This window comes from Coturnix japonica, chromosome 1 (assembly GCF_001577835.2).
Source record: "Coturnix japonica isolate 7356 chromosome 1, Coturnix japonica 2.1, whole genome shotgun sequence".
Classification (NCBI taxonomy): domain Eukaryota; kingdom Metazoa; phylum Chordata; class Aves; order Galliformes; family Phasianidae; genus Coturnix; species Coturnix japonica.
In genome coordinates this window covers 124,658,047-124,681,645 of record NC_029516.1, presented here as the reverse complement: position 1 = coordinate 124,681,645, position 23,599 = coordinate 124,658,047, and the positions used below count along the sequence as shown (strand labels likewise).

Sequence of the window (23,599 nt, the reverse complement as noted above, 5' to 3'; positions counted from 1 at the left end):
ATACAAAAATCAGTTCAGTGTGAAAGCTTAAATTCATATCACACTTAAGGCTTACCTCAAATCTCTAGATAAAATTCTTTAGAGTACCAACACTTGGTGTGCAAACGCATGTCCGTTTACTCATCTAACTATTACCTTGCTCCCTAGCATTTCCAGATCACAGTATCACAGTCTTGTGCGGGTTGGAAGGGACCTTAGAGATCATCGAGTCCAACCCCCGGGATTCGAGCCTCCTGTGTAGCAGAGCGGCACTTCTACCACTTGCGCCACATGGGGGAATTGAACCCAGGCCTCCAGTGTTGCAAAGTGGCGTCCTTAACCACTGCGCCACCGGAGCCACACAAATAATGATGATCAAATAATTTTACATCAAGGGCAACATCCATCTCCAAACCTGAATCAGACAAGTGGACAAAATGTAGAGAATGAGATAATGTTTAGATTGTTTGGGATTTGGAGCCCTGAAATTCAGAAGCAAGATAATTAAAATCTGTTTATGAGATAAAAAAACCAATCCAGAGGCACAATGAAAACATCTGTTCTTGCTTTGGCACTATTTTATTGATTTTGAAGTTTCACTGACTTTATAATCAAAGTAAGGATGGTGTCAGGATTGGAAGTAAAAATTCAGAAATAATGGGAATATTTTAAAAATGGTGGTACAAGTCTCTGCAATTTTGGGGAGAGAAAGGGTTAAGAATGCTCTCCTTTTGTGTACTAATGACTGAGATGTATCCACAAAATACTGCATTAATTTAGGCTGAGATTAACTCACATATAGAAGTGCAGCATTTAATCTAGCTCAGTTGCCCAATCTCATCGTGATGTTAACAGAAAACATCAAATATGCAAGGCAGGTATCTAAGGAGGTAAAATGAATTGCTTTCTAAATATGTTTGCCTCTCAGCTAATGTAAAAACTTGAAGTGCTCATCTTGGTGTTAGCCAGTTAAAGTGAAGTGAGAGGAATTAAAGCTTGATATACAAATAAATTTCAGTGGAAATACATTGAAAGACCTGGCTTTAACATGCTACAGTTTTCCTTCCTTCCTTCCTTCCTTCCTCCCTCCCTCCCTCCCTCCCTAAAACAGAATCATCTGAGCATGTACCATCTGCCTGGATGATGGTTTGCAGCCAAAGACTATTAAGGCACACAAGAAAGAAGACAGTGACAGCAAGCTTCAATGATTCCCCTAAATGAGAGTGAGGTCAGCACTGGATGAAGTAGAGTGCTACTAAGGACGCAAAGCACAACCTAAGTGACCCCTTAGGCCATATGAGCAGGAACAACATAGTAATTCAGTGCAGCACTGTATTTTCTGCACATTGGTAGTGGATGTTAAGGAGGGTATTCTGCCCATCAGTATAGATGTGGTCTATTTGAATCTGGCCCAGGAAGCTACCCAAAATTAAACATGTAGATAAGTAAAGTTTCTGAGGAGGAGAAATTTTTTAAATCAATTTCCATTAGATAGAAATGTGCTATGGATAAGTAGGTGGTAAGCTTTCCTGCCAAGGAATTAATACATCTATTTTATGACCATCAGTTGTTGTCAGTAATGTGTGCTGGTCTGGAAGCCCTTCTTACAAATTGACAGTGACTGGCCAGGCTGAAAGCAGGTGTATCCATTTAAATCTATTCTGACCTTTGGTTCGTGGCATACGTTCATGTCATGTCACATTATTTCATCATATCACAAAAGCTAAATGTCATACAGTGTCTCAACTTAACCTAAGATGTCTCATCAGCCCCACTGTTTTCAGATGAAGGATCCCACATGAAGCACAGGATGAAGCACACACATACACACACACGCAAGAAAAACCCAACCCAAAACAAAACAAAACATAATCACAACGATTATTTTAGCAGATAGCACTCGTGTAAGACAATATTCAAGCAAGTGAATAGCTACGCCACCATTTATTTACAAACTCTCTAGAACTGGCTTGCTGAACATTGCTTCTCTGGATTACTTTGCTGCTGGTTAGTAATCTGTATGAATAATTCCTGTCAATACTCAGAAACACGCACCCCTGGAAATCTACTGTTTGAGACTCCCTGAATAATCATCACGTTTGAGGTGAAAGAGCATAGAACCTGAGGGCAGCTTGCTGATGAAATTGTCTTGGCCTTCTGTAGGGTTGTGGGATTGCCCAGCCTACCACGCTCCTAGCATTCTATCAGCCCATGAGTCAAATCCTATCAGTGTAATCAAGCGTGCGACTATTTGTAAAGCTTATGTCATCTGAATGGGAAATTAGAGCAATCCTCGTGACTTAGGGGACCAGCCATGGAAAACCAAGAATGATTGAACATGGAACTTCACTGCCTCAGTGAATATAATTTGTTTAGACGAAACACTAGCAAACAAATGATATACAAGTTTGGAGAAATTATTGTCAGTCCACAGAAATATCACAGAATGGAAAAGAAGGCAGTCAAAGGATACATTCATCATGTAAGTGACCTCTCCAGTCCTATGCAGACCACATCATTCAACCCTTTGGCAAAAGAGTAAAGGTTAAAGTTGTAAGGACAATTAAGTTGCTGGATGGCTGGGCCTTAAAGGTCATTTTGAATGGAGTTAAATCCAGACATCAGCCAGTCATAAGTAGTGTTACAGAGGATCAGTTTTGTTTAATATCTTTATCAAAAATATTGATGAAGGGATTGAGTGTATCCTTGGTAAGTTTTCAGATGATACCAAGTTAGGCAGAAGTGTTAATCTGCTTGAGACTAGGTAGGCTTTGCAGAGGGATCTGGATAGGCTGGATCGATGGGCTGAGTCCAGTTGTGTGACATTCAGCAAGGGTAAATGCCAAGTCCTGCACTTGGGTCATAACAACCCTATGACGCAGTAGGCTTTGGGCTGGAAAATTGCCCAGCAGAAAATGACCTGGCAATGCTGGTTGACAGCCGAACATGGACCAGCAGTGTGCCCAGGCGGCCAAGAAGGCCAATGGCAACCCAGCCCACATCAGAAACAATTTGTCCAGGAAGACACTGGTGAGACTGCACCTCAAGAGCCATGTTCAGTTTTCAGTCCCTCAATACAAGAAGGATATTGAGTCACTCAAGTGCACATAAAGAAGAGCAACAAAGCTGGTGAAAGGACTAGAAAATAAGACTAGAAAAAATAAAGCTGTTTAGTCTGAGAAAGAGGAAATCTGAGGGGAGACCTCACCGGTCCCTACAACTTCCTGAAACGAGCTTGCACTGCAGAGGTTGTTGATTTCTCTTCACAGCTGGCAAGTGACAGAAAGCAAGGAAACAGTTTCAAGTATCATCAATGAAGTTTACATTGCATGTCAGGAAAAAATCCTTCACAGAAAGGATGGTCAAGCATTGTAAAGGGCTGTCCAGGAACGTGGTGGAGTACCCATTCCTGGAAGTATTTAAGAGGTCTGTGAATGAAAAGCTTAGGGATATGGTTTAGCAGAGTGTAGTCTTAGGTGACGTCTGGACAAGGTGATCTTGAAGGTCTTTTCCAATCTAAATGATTCTGTGATTTTATGATTTTAAATTGGCAGACCTGCAGGTGAATGTTTTCAAAGCAAATGCTTCTCAGTGATTTTTCCCATCTTGCAGTAGAGCCTCAGGAATCCAATGAGTGATACTGTCAGGCCACATGGCCAAAACATATTAATTCTTTCCCCTTCTTTTCTTTCCACTCCATGGTTGATATGTAGGTATAGAGGGAAGTAACTTGCTGCAGTCTGCCCTTCCTGCCATACTGTATGCTGGGATATTCTCTTTCCTTATCCCTGTTACATTCACACCTTGCCTACTGTGTCACGCATATGATGGGAAGCTACTGGCTCATGGAATACTGGGAAACCTTAGATTGCTTGCATGCAGCTTGCCTGTTTGAAAGTCTGGGTGCCATGTGGCATTTGGCAGAAAGGTGCCAAGGAGAAGTAGGTATACAGTAGAAAATGAAATTTAACAAGGGAATGAGGCTTCTGAAGTAAAAATCATAAGGACCAACTCCATCACATTCCAGAGCCTGCTGTGTGAAATGCTGAAAATAGTCAATCATCTCCTCTATCAATGAAACTAAAAGGTTTGGAGGGCTTCTGAAGACTTCTTGGAAATAATTGTCTTCTTTCAAGACTAGATTTGTCCCATCACCCCCTACTTCTGCATCTTTCCATTGAAATGTCTAATACTTTCTAACTAAATCATTAACTGACTTAAGCATTTTTACAGGCACGGTAACTATAGCCCATGCTCACAATAAATGACATGGGGACAGGATTTTTTAAATTAAGAAATGTTTTTCCACACCTGTGTAGAAAATGACCCAAAGTATAGGCTGTATTTCTTGCTCACCCTACCACCCTGAGTTTACCACTTCCCTCTATATATACATAAAAATAATTTTAATGGTGCACTTGTAACCACATGGCTGCATCAGACCAAACCTCATTCCAGACTTTTCACAAAGGGTCTAATTACACAAGTTTGTGCAGAGCTACACTCAGTAGTAATCCTGGGGCCCACTAGTGTGTCTGGTGGTTTGTTTGAGCATCCACACATCCAAGCAATTGTGCACAAACAAACGTGACACAACTTTCAAAAGAAAAGCTTGATAAACATGACTACAGGTTGAAACTCTCAAACAGCAATGACTTTCTACAGAAAAGCCAAACGTAATTCAGGGCTGCACATTAACCATGCAGAAAGCATGGTCTCATTTAGGCCTTTTAATTATGCAGTTTAATGTAAATTTATATATATATTTTAATCACAGACATTTAAATATAACCAGTTCAAAAGGAAGCTCTTATTCACTGATATCCTCATATAAAGATCTGGGTTGAAGTCTGATATCTGCTCCCCTGTTATATACCTACTGATGATACCTGGATTGCAGGGGAGTAGCTCTGGATTTATACCAATGCAATTGAGAGCTAATTTGGCCTTCTAAATATGTAATTGCTCTTAGTGCAGAAAACTATTAATCCCTCACAGCAGTCACTGATTGTGACATTTTAACAGTAACAGCCAGCATGATTGAGTATTTTCAGTGCTTAACTGACAGATGGTCATTGTGTTACAAAACAGCCTCCAGTAAATAATGACCAAATCCACATGAGAGATGGAAAATAGTTCTCTATTGTATGTTCCTTTTTTGCTGCACATAATGAAGTAAAATGTGCCTTCGACTCCATTTTATACCGATACTAAAGGGCTAAAACTTAAATTTGAATGGAAAGTGGTAAGAAAATGAAAGCCCAAAGGTTCCAAGTAGCTTTTATTTGTTTGCTGGCCTATTTGTTTGCTTCTAACAAACCATCAGGACTTTGTGGTTAATATTCTTGTATCCTTATTTTGTAGCATACAGTTCCCTTAAGGCTCCAATGGAGCTTCTTTTTAAAGATTGCAAGCTTAAGGCAAAGATATGTCTTAATGGTTACAACTTGACAGGACTAAAACTGTTCTTCCTCTTAACACGATGAGTGTGAAAGTGCACAGTGGTCTGCATGCCTAGCAAAGAGATTTCATTTTAACCATACAGCTTAGGACTGTGTACTCGCAGTTCATTGCATTAACATTCACAGATCTGTGAAATTACAAATGATTATTGCTGCAGAAATCAAGTATGCTATGTTGGAAAAGAATCTGAAGTGCCAAGAGATAAAGGTAGATACCTATACATAGATACATACCAATAGATGCCTCAAAAATATTATTAGTAGGTGCTTTATTGTTACACTAGGAATAGCATAGCTGGAGTGCTTTTTCATGACTGGAAGACTGGAGGCAAAGGAGAGAAACCAGCTGTCTCACATCGGATTAATTTTAAACAAAAGGAGTGTTGCACAGAAACAGAGAGCCAGCTAAGCCTACCTTACTGTGTGCATGCAGACCTACGTTTCTGAAGAACAGTTGACTCTATTCATTCCTGCTGCAGAAAGTCTCATTGATCCAACTGAGCTGAAGTGAAAAAACAGTGAAGCACAACTGCAAAAATTAACACAGAGGGGATTTTTTGTGTGTGGTTTTTTTTTTGTTTTTTTTTTTTTTCTTTTTTGTTTGTTTTTAAACATGTTGACTGATGAGGAATACAAGTAGCTAAAATGTTCTTTGTCATTAAAAAGAGCAGGTGTACACACATACATGGAAGGAACAGATCTATCAAACTACAGTGTGCCTGTCAAAACCAAACTATCCTCCAGAGCTAATTTTGCAGCCCTATCCTACCCATTCAACAGCAATTCATGACATTCACTGAAGCTTCATCAGTGCTGAACCTGATTGCTCAACATTTCACATTTTCAATTCGCTACACTTTTGATGTTTGATGTCCTAAACTAAAAAAGCAAAGCATGCAAAGCCACAAACACCTTGCCAAGACATGTTTTCAGGGCACACTTTGCACTCAGTTTACCACTGTTGAGGTCAATGATCAAATTGAAATCAGAAACCTTCGTGTCTCTGAGTGACCCTTTTCCGTTGCAAGTGCTCTGGGGTCATAACCTGTGGGTTTTATATTCCTCCATGTGTTTACATGTGTTTAAATTAGGAATTGTGCTATATTAGGTCCTGTGATTAGAAACAAGAGCAGTTCTTTTATTAGAGGCCACAATAAGTTCTCAGAGCAACTCACTTGACCCTGACAAGCTGTGGGAAATATTTTCTGTGGTGGTTCCCACTTCTGTCTGATAGTGAAGTAGCCCCTTCAAGAAGAACTTATCTCAGCAAAGGTAAGAGACACACTCATATAGAATACAGGAGAACATTTACAAAAGCGGAAGCATGTCTTTTATCTTCTGCATATGGGACAACATTCAGTTCTTAACTAAGTAAGCTCTTATGCTACAACTTGTTGACATTGTGGAATCTGGTGGGGAAATGGCTTCATCACCTGCTAGAGAGCTACAGCAGCTCATATCTAGCCAGCAGTCTCACAGACATCTCACAAACCTTAACAGCTGAATTACTGCAGAGCTTTACCTTATCGTATTTTAAGGGTGATAGCTTCTTGTCTGGGTCACAACAATGCAAAACAGATCTTGTAATAGAAATAAAGATATGACTCCTGGCTCTGGGCCATTACAAGACCTCTAAAATTGCCATAATGTAATTTAAGTATCTCACTATTTGTAACTGAAATATATTAAATGAAGGGTTTGTTCTTCTAATCAAAGCAACACTGAAAGGTAGAGAGAAAACCATGCATTTTCTCATTTTCAGCTGCCATGGTTTTGTGAAGCTACTTGGTACCTTATATATGTTCTCTACCTTGACAAGTGAGGATAAATTCTGATTTGTCTCCTGTCAGAACTTCCATCCACTTTTTATTTCCTTATATGAAAAGCAGAGGGAGCCATGGGTAGTATTATTTCTCCAAGTACATCTCATGCATGTGTTCCAGAGGGAAACGAGGACATTTCTAACATCATGAAGGTAAATAATGAAACAGCCCTTGCAGGCTCTTTATCAAATTAGAACTGAGATTCCAGGTGACCCTATAAGAGATTTATTTGTAGGCTTACCTATTAAGGATCAGGTTGAATATGCAAAAACAGGCACTGAAAAAGACACGCGCATGAACACACACACATTCTCAAAACATGAATGCATGATGCCAAGATTGTGGTAATGCAATATTTTTCAGTTATGATTCTATGATGAGAAGATGATGTGCACACACTAACTTAGCACCTTACACACTGACTCTATCATCCCACACAGCTGTTTAAATACCTTCTTAAAATGAGGTTTCCCTGCTGGTCTGGAGAGCCTTACTGTTCCAGAGACTGTGGACATGCTTCTTCTCTACTGAGGGAGAACACCTCTCATTTTCTTTCACTGTGGATGACACTGCAAGGACAGATGTTCTCTCTTTTGCAGTTGTGCAGATCTTCTTCCACAACTGAAGCATTTCTTATGGCTATTACCTCTTTTTTCTGACTTCAGAATATTTTGAGGTTCATAAAATATCACTTTGGATTCTGCTCCAGCATTCCGTAAGCTCATTCAAGTTTGATGCTATCCTTACTTTAAAACAAGTGCAAATTAGCCACCCTACTAATAAATATTTAGAACAGAAAAGGGTCTCAGATGCCTCCTTAGATGAGGTTCCACATGGAATCTCACTTTCTGACCAGCATGCTAGTGATTACTTTTTGACAACTGGTTTTCAGCCATCTCTTGTCTACCACAGCAACCCACAGCCCAGCTGATGACATATGATTTGTGTATGTTGGGTACAAAGCAGGTAAATAACTGGCAGGACCACCGGTCCTAGAGCGGGCAACAAAAGCACAATGAGCAATTGGTAGCCAAAAAGCAGCACACCTCCAAGATTAATAGGGAGAAAATATTGTCTTTCTCAATGACATGAAGAATAACGAAATTTGATAGACAATAAATTCTGCATATGTACAGGGATGAGGGGGAGTCAGTACTCCAGAGTGAAGCTCTGGAGCACAGAGTTGCACTTCAGCGGACACAGGCAGACTGTGGAAATGAGCTGGTAGAAACTTAACATAGTTTAAAACAAATTGGAGCAGAAGGGGCTGGGGGCTGAGTGGTTGGGAAGCAGACTTGCAGAAAGGACAGGGGAGTTCTTAGGAACAAAAAGTTGAACAAGGTTCATGGTCATGTCATGGTAAAGAAAACTGACCCCACACTGGTCTTTAGTAACAGTAGTGCAGCTGTTTGTTAGGCTTAGAGAATAGATCCTGAAAATGTCCTTCACAACGTAGAATACTATAATATGGCCCTTATTTCCTCTCTTTATTTAAAATGTGTGACGAGACAAAAAGCAAAATAATAGTAGCAAAGTTCTCCTTTAATGTTACTAAGGCTTTCAATGTTATCTTATTAAAGGAAAAAAAATAGTGGACTGATACATAAGGTTTCTGAGAACATCATGTTTGCTTATATTCTAGGTGTTATATATTTATAAATAGCCTAGTATTAGAATGGGAGAAAAATAATAAAATAAAATAAAATATCTTACTAGTTTATTAGAAGTCTGGCTTCTTTCCTCATCCCTTCTCCCTCCTACTTTTCTAATGCTTTCATACTTCTCCTTCATGATGTTCCATATCCTCCACATGTTCTAGCTGGAAATTGCTAATTGTCATCATTCCAAGAAGTTACTTGTTCACCCCAAAGAAGTATTTGCCTCCTTCCAGGATATGACTTCTGCCTGGGACTGTTTTCAAGAATACTGACTCTGAAATATACCTGTACTCTCACTCTCAAAGGTGACTACCTCTCTTAAACACAATATCCTGTGCTTTAGTGGGGCATGGAACATGGAGATTTGGTAAATGCTGGAAAATATTTATGGTGTAGTCTCCAAAATTCTAAAACTTTCTGGGAAGATGAAGTCTCCGTTCCCTCCATCTCATCCCCTATTTGGGGATATGCCCATTATAACACACAGCAATTCCAGGATGCTGAGGTCCTTTAGACTGAATTGCAGTTCTTCCTCCATGAGAAATGTCAGATGGAGACAAAAATGAAAGCCTAGAACAGGCAGCATGGAAATCCAGCTCTGACCTATATGCTTTTACAGATGTGCTTAGTGTTGTAGGCGTTAGCAGGGATTCGGGCTGTGACATGGCAGGACCCCCCTGCTCCGTCCCCTGCCCTGTGATGTAAATTGGGCGCGTATTTCAAACGTATGCTCAATAGGCATAGACAAAGTAATTAAAGTATATAAAGTGCTAACTGCGCCACAATAAACGCCATTTTGCTATTCACCATAGTGGTGTCAGTATGGCTGATGGCCCTGGCGAGGTGATGGCACCAGTTTAAGGGCAGGGGGTGGTTGAACCATAGAAGAACAGGGCAACAGCTTAGATGGCAAGTTTTAACTCTTACAGGATCAAAATTCTCACCGGCTAATATCTGGTGAATAAAAGCAAGAACCTCTACCTGAGATATAAATGTAAGGCACTGGTCACTGTGCCTTTTATCAACAGAACATAATGCCTTTCTGTCATTGAGAAGCTGAGGTCTAGTAGTTGCAGCCTCAGGAGACAAGAGAGAGTGCATGACCACTGAACATAGGAACTGCCCATGCTCAGTAAGGACTCAGAGACTACACCAGATGGATACACTTGGGTATTTGCTTTGATGTTTAATGATGCGGTATCTACCATTTTACTTACACTAAACCTAAAGCTCAGGGATTTTTGGTTGGTTCATTGGTTGGATGATTGGTTTGATTCACCTACTAAAATTCATGATACATATTCTCTCCCCTCTCCCTCCTCCCCTCCCTCCCTCTCTCCCTCCCTCCCACTCCCTCCCCTCCCCTCCCTCCCCTCTCTTCCTCCCTCCTTCTCCCTCTCTTCCTCTCCTCTCTCTCCTCTCCCTCCTCTCCTCTGCTCTCTCTATCTCCCTCCTCGGTCCTCCTCTCTTCCTTCCCTGTCTCTCTCTCTCTCTCCTCCTCTCCTTCCTCATCCTCTCTCTCCTCGTCTCGCTCTCCTTCTCTCTCCTCAGTCTTCCTGTCCTCTCCCTCCTTCCTTCCCTCCTTATCTCTCCTTCTCTCCTCCCCTGCCCCATCCCACTTGTGAGGTATAGTCTGTTCTATTAAGAAGGGTTTGCATTAAAACCAGATAAAAAAAGTAGTTTTAATTCAGAACACCCAGGCACCCTTCCAAAAGGGTGCAAAATCATCTCTTCTACATTTTGGAACATTTTCCTGCTCACTGTGTTATGTTATGTTGAGAGGCAGAGGAGCTATAGATTCATATCCATTCATTTCAGCTATTTCTTTTAACATGGACATTCATAGCCACAGGTTCCTAACCTAGTGGTTTGATTTCATCTGGACACAGAGAGAGCTGCATTCCAATTACTATTTTCAAAAACATTTAAGTACTTTATATTAATCAGTAAGTAGAAAGAGCCTGGAGTATATTTCTCCCCTGTCCCATCCTGGATGAAAGATTCAGCCCTTCACTTGCTGGAGCCTAACACATATCAAGAGATGACAGGGAAGTAACATATCTGTATAGATAAAGGTCTGAAGCCCAGATTAAAACTGGGGCACGGACATTATCCAATAGCTGTCACATGGGTACTGATATGATGTCAACAAATCTACACTTTTCAAATTCTCCCCACTTGTGTCTTTAAGGACCTCAGCAGTTCCTGTGTATCTCAAAACAAATATACATCTGTGTGGTCGTTTCAGAGAAGAGTGGATTTATGAAGAATGATGCCTAGGAAAAAAAAATAAGACAAAATTATGTGTAAACTCAGAGTGTACTCAGCAAACAGCTCAAGCTGGAAAAGGTGGAAACATTTTGAAAATATGGAAGTATTCTGTTTCAGTATTTTTAAAGTAAACTGTTTCACTAAAAACAAAAACCCAAAGGCGTTCCTGTAATTTCATGTAACCCCTCCATCTTCTTAATTTTCTTGTTTTTCAATAGGAAAGCCTGTTTTAAAATTCATTTATGGTGATAAGAAAGAAAAGAGGAGCGGACTAAGAGGGGGATATACACACGTATAAGAATCAAGACAAGCTACTTCTGATTCAGGTAAATCCTTCTAGCTAATTCAAAATGGTTTTGTTTATCATACTGAAGAAAAATCATCAATAATTCTTTTTGATTTGACATGACAACATTTCTTACTGTGACATTCTACTGCAAAGTCTGTGCTTTGGCCAGATTCAGCGTGCATCTATGTGGTCAGGAAAGGGGCCAAACCACAGATGGAGAGACAGCCAGCCTTTGCTAATGATCTAATTTTCACAACCACAATATAAACCAGCACAAGAATTTATTTCTTCTGAAAATTAAAATCCTGAGCACACAGAGAACAGCAAAACTGGAAGAAAAGCATTTCCTTTCATCCCTCCTGTGTGTTTTTAAGATACTGTGAGATACTTATGCTCATGTTAGGTTTTCTTTTTTAAAACTGTGTATTTAGAACACAAAGCCACGAAATACTTAATACCATTCTGGAAAACAGAGTTGTACAAAATGTAATCACACGTATTATTTAACAAGTGAATGGCAAAAATTATTTTAGGTTCCTTGGCGTATTTCATATACTAGCAGTCTTTATGACGATAAGAATAATGCGTCTATTAGGGATCTCAGTACTATAGAGCAGCATGTAAAACTACAGTGAATAAGACTGCTACGATCATTTTAGAACTACGCTACATTCCGTTGTGCTTTCTTAGCAAGTTAATGAAATTCTTTTTCCTCAAACAAAGGATCTGCAATGTAATGAAGTTATTAATGAAAATAAGTCAACCTTCTAAAAGGAATAAAAAGGATCACTGGCAAAAAGGGAAGTTTAATTCACTTATTTGACAATCATATCATTGTTGTGTAAACAATACAAATTTCTAAAAGGATTATCATTTCATGCTGTACACAGATCATTTGTAAAATATTGGTGCGTGTATCTTTCTGGATGACTACATCAAGTTTTAAAAAGCAAAGTTCTGCTTATAGACTCCAATAGGAATGTAACTACAGCAACTAAAATACACCAAGTGCTATTTCAGGAATAACCAGTAAGATTCACAAGCTTTGAACATTTCTCATGCCAACAGCTGTTGTTTTGAGTTTTTATTTCATTGTGGTTTAATATGGTTCTCAAATTCCCTTGAATTTTGAAGTGTAAAACATACCTGATTCTTCTTACATCACACTGAGAGAGAAGCTGATTTGGAAAATGTTTTGTTTTTTTCACATGTTAAAAATTAAGCAATAAGGCACGATGTGGAGGAGCGATTATCTGATGATAACCCCAGCTTCCTGAAATTGCTTTATTGCAAATATAAATACCTTTTAGATTGCTCACTGGATATTAAGGGCATTAGCGTGTTCATAGAGTTTTATATTTCCCTTTAGAATATTAAATTCATAAGGCTTTTTTTTTTCTCTTTTCTTTTTTTCTTTTTTTTCTCTCTTTTTTTTTTTTTTTTTTTTTTTTTTTTTTTTTTTTTTGTCTATGCTGTTTTTTAATGTGCAAGAGAGGTTTCCATACACTCAAGAAATACCAGGACTGGCTGGTGTGTAGTCCACTGGGGAGATTAATTTATAAGTGCTGTACAGTTTGCTAAAACTACTTCTCAACATTTCAAAATGCCAATAGTATATTTTCCCAGCCCTGTAAACACACTTTGATACACAATATAAACTTTAATGGTAGTTTTAAGACACCTCTGAGAGTATGGTTATTTAAGCAATAAGACACAGTAGGGTGTGAATTATGGTGCAATAATTCCCCACCAATTGCATTGTTAGGCGCGAGGCCAAAGACCAAGGGACCAGTGAACACACGAGGTGTGAATTATGACATCATAAGTCACACTCTGGAGTGTCTTGCTGCCATTAGAGAAATATTTTAAATGCGTTTTAACACAAATACTTTTCTGATGGTACTATATTTTAAATGAACATCCTGAAAAATCCTCCCAAGTCAAAAGTTGGCTGTCGAATACCCTGAAATTAGTAACAAAATTGAAAGAAAAAGGTCTCATCTCTTCTGCTGTTGAGTTTGTCACGTTGTGCTGTGATTATGTGCTCTAAGGAGGAACCCCAGAAGATATATTCCTTACACAAGTTGGCTAAAAACAGAACAGAGGCTTTCAGCAGGGGAGGCAGGATGGGCTCTGCCCTGTGGAGAACCAAACTGCCTGCATCAGGCTCACACCAGCCTCAGCTGGGTAACAGCACTGCTGGTACTGCTGGTAAATCTAGCAACTGCTCTTCCGTACTGTTCTATGATGATGCAATACAGACTGGCAGAGCACTACTACTGAGCTCCTGCAACTGAGGCTGGCTTCTGTAGCATCATGTGCACAACTCCATTGTAAACTACAATTGACAAGTGCATTCTTTGCCCTCTGGGCTCTTCCATATTAGAAATGCAATGATGACAACTGTGCAGTCTGGAGATAGGACACATCACCTTGCACACAGCTGGCTTGGTGACTGGTGGCAAGCTTGACTTGATCTCAGCTGGCTTCTTGGACAGCTTCTACAGCTTGCCCTAAACGTACTCCATGATGCCCTGGGTAAATTGCCAACAGCTGCTCAGGCAACCAGTGGGCACTAGAGATAGCATAGAGATAGAGATAATAGCAATAGTGTGACAGCTTATGGAAGGACTATTTGCCAGGCCCATCAGAGCAGAGATAAGCCTGAGGGCACATCTCATGTCTCAGGGCACTGAGGTGTGCAGGATGGCTAAGCTAGCTGGCTAGATGCTTTTATGGCTATGTACAGCAATGATGGGCTGAGCAGAGATAGCAACTTGCATCCTGAAAGTTGCGTAGTACCCAGGCCAGGTTAATTAGCTTTCTTGCATCCAGCTTGAGCCATTTAATTTTGCTCTCACACTGGGATCTCTTTTTGCCCCTGGTTATCTGAGCAGAAAGGCAGAAACCACAACACTTCTAGGGCAAGCCTTGTCCTCTTGTGAGCAGGTGAGAGCTGTTTTCTGCACAACCCCATAGCGGTCCTGTGCTGGGAACACTGACATCAGCTGAAGGCAAGGTTCAGAACCTAGAATCTCTACTTCTTGATCTAGCGTGTAAGAGCACTTCTGCAGTTGTCGCTGTAGAATTCTGTGCTGCGTGATATCTATCTCTGAGTATCAGAAACCAATCACTGCATAATTAATTTAAGAGCTAACCTGTTGTCTCCCTTTCCTTGTCCTTTCAACACATCTGTTTTAATCTCCAGCAAGAGAAGGCACTTAATTCTGCCTACAGCTTGATAATACTCCTGGGTACAACTTGAGTTCTGCTGCTTCCCCTGTAAATAAAAACAAACAAACAAGCATGGGATTGCTTTTTGCCATTCATCCTGCTTGAAGTGCCTGCCAAACATGGCAGAAGAGCCTGCATCTCTGCACAGGTTGTCTTCCCTTCCCAGCAACTTCCAAACAAGGTGAGCTTACATTCACAAATCTTGCTTAGATTTTAAACAGTTTTATATCCGCTTGCAAAATTACAATCACTTTTTCCTGGATCTGGACAAGAAAGTGGCAAAAAGCCAAGAAGAGTGCTCCAAACTGGGTGCACGTGCTCCAAGAACTTAAAATACCCTGACAACATATCTCTGTATACATATCAATTACTCCCTTTAGTGGCAAAGCACTATTTCAAAGGTTGCTAAGCAGTAGCTAACAAGTTTGCAGAAGCATCTTTTTCATAAATTAACATTCCTGCTCAGAACTCATGTTCTCCAACAAGTATGCTTCAATTTCTGAAACCATTTCATTACACAGAATTCAAGGTATAAATGCATCACTGTGTCACTGTAAGAGCATAATCCTTAGATATACCCATCTCAGTGAAGCCTTCTGGATTTTAACAGTAAATCACAGCTCTATTTTCATGCCTCATTATCATTATGCATCTTTCCACTGACACCTGACCTTATGCATAATCAGGTATGAATTTCAAACTGTACTTACAATTGAAATGAGTGTCTCATTATTTTACAAAACCAGAATGGAATAAGATTTGAGAGGTAACCATAGATTTCACAGTTCACCCATTCAGAAACATAAGTCCACAGAAAGAAAGTCACTCACTCTAATTCTTGAGTGTGAAGACCTTTAAACAAACAACACGTGCAAATAGGAGCTCTTCAAGAATGTCAGGACTAGATTTCAGAAAGGACTTTGCTGGCTCTGAACAAACAATGCAATGTTGAAACTGGCTGGTATGGTGTTAAAGATAAACTACGAAAGAAGAACGCGAGTGTTGAATTTATTACCTGTATTTTGAAGAAAGAACAACAGCACCAATTGAGTAAAGTTATAAAACACCAGTAATAAACATGTAAATAAACTTCGGGTTTGCAACTCCAATGGAACACAGACATCTACAAAGAAATATATATATGCATATATGCAATATAATAAAACCATTCATTAGGGAACAAGAAACATCATATTTTTATACTATATAAAACAGCTGTACAGTGTGCACACAGACTTTCCTGATCTCCCTAAAATGCCTGTCAGTCACTTCTCCCTGACACCATTTGCTTCTTCATTGTCCACAGGAGAACTCTTAAGTGACTGTTTTGTACTTTTAAATTTTTATAGTGCAGTTTGTCACCTTGTATATATGTATACACACATATACATACATATAGATGCACAGATGTATGCACGTGTGTATATATATATATATATCAAAAGGACAAACACACATACACGCACACATGACAAATCTAAATATCTTCTCCATCCTGTGCTCTTGAAGGACTGCTTGTAAAAAAACCCTGCACATTCTGTGGAGGGAAAGAAACTTGCTGATTATGCAGACTGAAGGCATGAGATGGTTTCACTCCTAACTGTCTGCAAACACACATTCTGATCACATGGTGGTGTCCCAAATGCCAGAAGACAGTCTGTTGCAGGAGGCATCTTCCACCTTCTTCAGCAGTGTTGGTTTTTTACAAGGGGGTGCAGGAGGGGCTGCGATTCTTTGCTCAGTGTTGTGCAAGATTTGCTGCCAGTCTTCACTCTCCTCACACAGCTTTCTCCTCCAATCTAGAAGCTCTTGCAGAGCCACACTCTCATTCTCTGAAAGTCTAAGCTGATGTATAACCTGTTAGTGAGAAGAGAACAATAATAAAAAATGTTAATTTTCTTGGCATGAGGTGTGAACCACCTGTACAGATCACAGCCTGCAAATCACAACCCCATGGAGCAGCTTATCCACACATTATAATAGGACTATGAGCTGAAATACTGTGGCTACCACAGTGTGCCCTGGCTTAGCCTTGTGAGATGGTGAATGGTTGGTGAGTGCACCCATTCGGATATGTACAATTAAAGAAATAAACAGCTGCATGCAGGCAAGAACTCAAGTACTACACTTTTGCTGATGGAAAGATCATTTGTACTACAGCTGAAAGAAAACAAATCAATCAACATTGTTAATAATTTGAAGCAATCTTCTCCTTCAGAAGGGTTTAAAGGTTTGCTTTACTTGCTTCTCCCACCCCCAGTTACCATTATTTGCCCTAAAAATAAAGAAGATGAATGAATCAGAATTGCCTTCAGTCTCATGTCTGAAAGCCACAGAAGTGAAGTTGTATGAAGCAGCTACCAAAAATGAAATGAATGTCAGAATCATCCATACCAATGCATCCTAGCACATTTTTTGTCAGTGTGAGCAGGAAGACTGGCAGACAAACCAAACTTTTAAAACTGAAACAATTTATCATGAAAGTGAGGCGATGTAGTTTTATCCTATAAAGAAGGTATATAGTTTGAGAGGCACTGTGGCTGATTTGTATAGATTTTTGTGAGTTGAGATTAAGGGCATAACCCGGTTTATTAAACAGATAGACAACTGAATTCAGTTTCACAGTGTAGACACCTACTTTGCATCTAACATTTGGCATTTCATGAGCCTGTATTAAGCATGATTCTCAGAGAGATGCTGGAAGATAAAAAGTGTATGTTATACTGTCATCACAAGAGTTTCATATAAAAGTTTCAGAGATAAACAAAGTTATGCCTAAACACAAGTAGATAAGTAAATGTATAAGAAAATAGACAGTTTGACACTCTGTAGGGGCTAGTGGCTACATTACTGGTGACAAGTTTGGATAGCATCAGTCTAATAAACTACGGAGAAATTTTGGTTTTGAAAGATGTACATAAATTAAGCACTTGAATAGAAAGATCCATCACTTTTCCAAGAACCATAAAGCACACAGGTGCAGGGTGAAAAGCAAGTACAGTTCACCTGGGCAAGGCAGTTGACAAATGCATCCTATTTATAGCTCATAGGCACTTTACTTTCCTGACCTTTCTTACTCAAGCTGTAAATGAATGCCGTGTCAGCAGTTTCACTATATAGGTCATTTTCATAGTGGGAAAATCTCAGATCAGTCCTCAAATAAGTGTACATCTTTCACTGTATTTTTCAAATGAGGATGGAAAAGTATCTCAAGTCTTAATTCATTATGACTTTTATCTGGTAAATATGCTGGAAAAAGCTGATATTTCAATGTGGATGAAGAGTATGCAATAGCAACGTAGTGGTAATGAAATCAAAGAATGGTTTGAGTTGGAAGGGACTTTTATCATCACTTAGTTCCAACCCCCCTGCTATAGGCAGGGACACCTCCCACTAGACCAGGCTGCTCAAAGCCCCATCCAGCCTGGCACTGAATGCTTCTGGGAAGGGGCATCCACAGCCTCACACTTGACAACCACTCTCACAGAAGAATGTCTTCCTAATATCTAGTCTAAATCTACCCTCTTCCAGTTTAAAGCCATTTCCCCTCATCACGTTGTTATACGTTCTTACAAAAAGTCCCTCCTTAGCTTTCCTGTAGGACCTTTTCAGTTACTAGAAGGCCTTTAGAGCCTTCTCTAGGTTGAACAGCCCCAGCTCTCAGCCTGTCCCTGAATAGGAGGTGATCCAGCCCTCTGATCATCTTTGTGTCCCTCCTCTGTACCCACTCCAACAGCCTGATGTCCTTCTTGTACTGGGGCCCCCAGAACTAGACACAGTACTTCATGTGTGTCACGGTTTGAACGAAAAAATCCACCTGCATCCGTGACAGGGGGCCATGGACCCCGCAGGGGCCCTAGGCCGAAAGGAAAAAGTTAATTAGGAAAAGAAAACAGTGGCAACGATCTAAGGAGGCACACTTATTTACTAAATACTATATCGAAATACAGGATAACACAATATAATACGATATAATTGAAAATTGAGCTAACAAATCAAGCAAAATAGGAGAGAGAATGAGTCCCGTAACCGAGAGGCCTACTGTGAATCTAGGCGAAACGGTGAAGGCTCCCACACACTCCCCTGAACGCCAGAACTCGAAAGAATGTCAGTCTAGCCTGCGGCAGAGTTAATAAAGTGTCCAGGTCCTGTGACCTATCGTGTTGTTCTCTGGGAGATGTAGTCTTCTTCTGTAAGTTGCAGATTCAGTAAAATTATTCATGCTTTATATGATGTTATGATGTGGAATACTGATAGCAAAAATTACAAAATTATTAAACCATGACAAGGTGCGGTCTCATGAGAGCAGAGAAGAGGGGCAGAATCACTTCCCTCAACCTGCTACTCACAATTCTCTTGATGCAACTCAGGATATAGTCATTCTTCTGGGCTGTAAGTGCACATTGCTGACTCACACTGTGTCTTTCATTCCAACATTCCTAAATCCTTCTCCTCAGTGCTGTTCTAAAGCCATTCTCTGCCCAGTCTGTATTTGTGATTGGGATTGCCCTGACCCACATCGAGGACCTTGCACTTGGCCTTGCTGAGCTTCATGAAGTTGGCAAGGTCCCACCTGTCAAGACTGTCTAGGTCCCTCCGGCTAGCATCTCCTTCCTCTAGCATATCAACTGTACCACTCACTTTGGTGTCATCTGCAAACTTGCTGAGGTTGCACTCAATCCCACCATCCAAGTCAACTACAAAGATGTAAAATAATACTAGTTCCAGCACTGATTCCTGTGGAACACCATTCATCACCAGTCTCCACTTGGACATTGGACCATTATCCACAACTTTCTCTACGACCACCCAGACAATTCCTTATCCAGCAAGTGCTCTATCTGTTACATCAATTTTTCTCCAATTTGGTAACCAGGATGTTGTGTGGGACTGCGTCAAACATTTTTCACAAGTCCAAGTAGATGACATCAGTTGCTCTTTTATCCGGTGACACTGTAAGTCTATCATAAAAGGCCACCAAGTTTGACATGTATGACTTGCCCTTGGTGAAGCCATGTTGGCTACCACCAATCACCTTCTGTTTATTTTCAGTGTGCCTTAGTTGGGCCTTCAGGAGGATTTGCTTTGTGATCTTGCCACAGAGGTGACTGGCCTGTAGTTCCCTGGATCTTCTTTTTATCCTTTCCTAAAAATGGGGGTTATGTTTCCACTTCTCCAATCAGTGGGAATTTCACCAGACTACCATATCTGCCAGTTTCCCCAGAACCTCTGGATGGATCTCAGTGAGTCCCATAGACTTGTGCACCTTCAGGTTCTTTAGATGGTCCCGAAACTCATCTTCATTTACACCAGGCAGATCTTCATTCTCCCAGTTCCTACCTTTGGTTTCTGCAATTTAGACAGTGTGGCTAGAGCCCTTGTTGGTGAAGACTGAGGTAAAGAAGTCTTTATGTACCCTTTTATGTATCTGTCTAGATTTAATACTGAGTTTCCACTTTCCTAACCTGATCCCTGGCTCTTCAGACGATTTCTTTGTATTCCTTTCATGTAAACCATTCGTGCTTCCACTCCCCATAGACATTGCTTTTACACCAAATAAAGTCCAGGATCTCCTTGCTGATGCACAGAGGCTTCCTGGGATTCTTGCCACCTTCCTTTCTTTGATGCACTGCTTCTGGGCTTAGAGGAGATGGTTGTTGAATACAGACCAGCTTTCTTGGGCCCTTCTTCTCTCAGAGGCTTTATCCCATGTCACCCTGCCAAGCAGTTCCCTGAAGAGGTCAAAGTCTGCTCTCCTGAAGTCCAGAGTAGCAAGCTTGCTGTGCACTCTCTTTGATGCCCTAAGGATCTTGGACTCTACCACTCTGTAGTTAGTGCAGCAAAAACTATCCATGAGCTTCATGTTACTCACCAGCCCCCCATCATTGATGAGGACAAAGCTTAGCATAGCACCTTTCCTCGTGGGTTCCTGTACTACTTGGAAGTTATCATCAACACATTCCAGGAACCTTTGATTGTTAGTGTCCTGCTGTGTTGTCCTTTCAACAGATATCAGGGTGGCTAAAATCCCACATGAAGACCATATTTTGTGAATGTGAAGGCCCTGCTATCTTTTTATAGAGGGTTTCAGTCACTCAGTCTTCCTGGTCAGGTGGCCTGTAGGGCCGAATGTACCAAATAACTTAATTACATCTACTGAATAAGATGGTATCTTTTCTCTTTTTCCGATCATGAGTAGAAAGATTATACATATTCATTACAGAAGATATTTGCTGAATTATTTTACATGAAGTACATGTAAAACAGCAAGCACTACTTCTTCATTATTACTCTATATCCTGAGCATGTAAATTGTGAAGGGTGAATGAAGTGTGTAGGAAGTCAGTAATTCAAGAGTGCTAATCTTTTCAATGAACACTGAACAAATAATTTCAACCATTAAAGGAAAGAGATAATAGTACCAACTGAGGACAAGTATTTTCCTACTCAAAATCAATGGTCAAACAGTTACGGGCAACACAACATTTGGGTTAGATCCACAAAAAAGTAGAGGATACTTAGCATTTAATGGCCCCATCGTTTGGAGGGCTTACCCTTTGTTTGATATGCAGAATCCTTACTAAGCAAACCAAGAAAGCAAAAGTGTCAAAGGTAGTGACAAGAATACTCATGTTGCCAAAGCTACTCAGTGGTGCAGAAAAGCAAGATCCACACTCTCCACTGTGAAAATAGGAAGATGAACAAAACCAGTGTCAAGGAGTATCTCAAGGAAGAGTTTTTAGGAAGCATTCCTTCTGTCTCACAGTCCAAATCTGCACTGCAGAAGAAAGCACTCTCTTTGCACTATGGATTTTTGTTTTCACTGGAGTACCAGTGGCTCAGTTCCAACAGGACAAACATGAAGGGACTTTCTACCAGTAACTAGTGATTAGCACACACACTTAAATCAGAAGACATGACTTCAGGTGAAAGAAGAAACTGAGGTCCTGCATCCTGTGAGTAAGCTCAGGACACTGCAACTACAACAGGCAGACCCTGGGTGCAGTGAAAAGGAACTCTGGTTCTCGTACTTTGTGTTAAGATGTGAGATCCATATGTGATAACTGTGCTGCAGTAAATCCTTCAGAGTGAATCCCTTGTGGGTTTAGTGAACAAGAAACAGGAACTTGGGCACAGATCTCATTATGGATATGCAATCATTTAGAGCATGACTGTGCCCACCAAGTTACATACACTTTTGCCCAATCACTAAAAAATGAGTTCCTGAATTGCCTTCTTGGATGCAGTTTTATAAATTCTGCCTAAAGTTCCTCCACAAGGAATTAAAGTGGGCAGTGGATTTCAACTTTGTCATAGAATCAAGATGAGCAGCTAAAACTCCATAAATTATTTTAATTATAACTTTAGTTCATTAGAAAATACAGAGCATTTTAATTAAGGGAAGTTCAAAGATTCACATTTTTAAATCATTTGTGACAAAAAGGTACACATTACAAAAAGATTAACAGGCCCATTTAAACTTAATTTCAGAGTTATTTACAGATTTGGCTGTAGAATCTCAGGAAATTCATTTTGGGTTAAAAGATTAAATGCTACTTTACAGGGGATATTTTGTAAGAGCTGATATTCTCTACTTGTGTGTCAGATGCAACACCAACTTACTCATCAAGCTAGGATAAAAGGTCTCAAAGAGTCTAATAGATTTATTAATTTGCTCCAGTATGTTCTTCAATTCACAAAATAATATTTTACTTCATTTTGCTCTTTTCCTAACTAAATGTAGGCTTTATCTTTTCATAAATATGTGTACTGTAACCTAACCAGTTTTTTTTTTTTGTTGTTGTTGTTGCTTGGTTGTTGGGTTTTTTGTTTATTTGTTTGTTTGTTTTGTAGTTGTTTGTCATTTGCCATTGCAGTGATTAACCAGAGATTCATCAGATAATGCAAAGAAGCATTTAATTACATTCTTTAATGCTAAAACATATCAGTAGTTTTCTCCGCACAAAACATAGTTCTATGTCCTTTTGGTTTTAGTTGCTTCTGTAAGTTTTAGCAACATACCTGAATATAGACAAATACAAAAGAAAACAGATTTTTAGTTGCCACATGGGTTTAGGACCCCTAAGACATTTGCAGGAGGTCATTAGTCTCTATTTTCCCATCAGAGAAATACTGCTAATTGTGGTCTTTAGTAGATTTTTCAATGCTTGTACTTCACAGTAACTGTCAGTAGGTTCTCACAATTAATTACTTCAGCTTTTTTATGTTTCTCTTCCATTAGTGTTTTACACTGTTAGCAAAGTTGAGGTCCCAACATGGAATACACAGGATTAGTCTATATAGACAGTGATTTTGCCTTTTACAAAATTATTCAGGATCTACAGTAAATTATGTAATAAATGTAATATGATAATAAATTATTATAAATATCCATGTTTTACAAATTGAACTATCTTAAAAAATGCCATCTTTTCAATCTTTTCCAGTTTGCAGGCTGCCTAAAAATGTGATCAGAACAAATTCCAGCCTGCTACCAATAGTTGACACACAGTTCTGCTTGTCTGAGCCCTTAAAAGTAATTCACAAATTCTAGTGGGTCTCCTCTGGATCATCAGTTTTAAAGACTGAAGTCATCAGGATGCTCTCTCTCACCATTTATTACACAATTAAAGACACAATTTCATTCGGCAATTCTAGAAAGAGTTATCGCTGTATGCAATTATTAGTGAGGGCAGCACATTTTGATTCAACATGTGATAGGCATGCATCTCTTTCATATGGTGTTTGTAGCTCATCTAAATGGTCTCTGCTCTCTCTGCTTTCCTTTTGCATCTGATAAGCCCCTACAAAGACTTCTTCCAAGCATGCAAGTAATGTATTTTTATTAATTACAGAACAAATGTTACAACCTCTCAAATTCCT

At 39.8% G+C, this 23,599-nt stretch overlaps 1 protein-coding gene across 1 annotated transcript in view; it reads right to left on the bottom strand.

The window, feature by feature from the left end:
• Positions 1-11,746: 11,746 nt before the first annotated feature.
• The window catches only part of MYO16 (myosin XVI), a 270,411-nt gene continuing 258,558 nt past the window's right edge, over positions 11,747-23,599 (bottom strand). Inside the window, exon 35 of the mRNA XM_032442003.1 lies at positions 11,747-16,573. Within this exon, the coding sequence (XP_032297894.1) occupies positions 16,340-16,573 (234 nt within the window). The 3' untranslated portion in view covers positions 11,747-16,339. The remainder of the gene's footprint in view (positions 16,574-23,599) is intronic.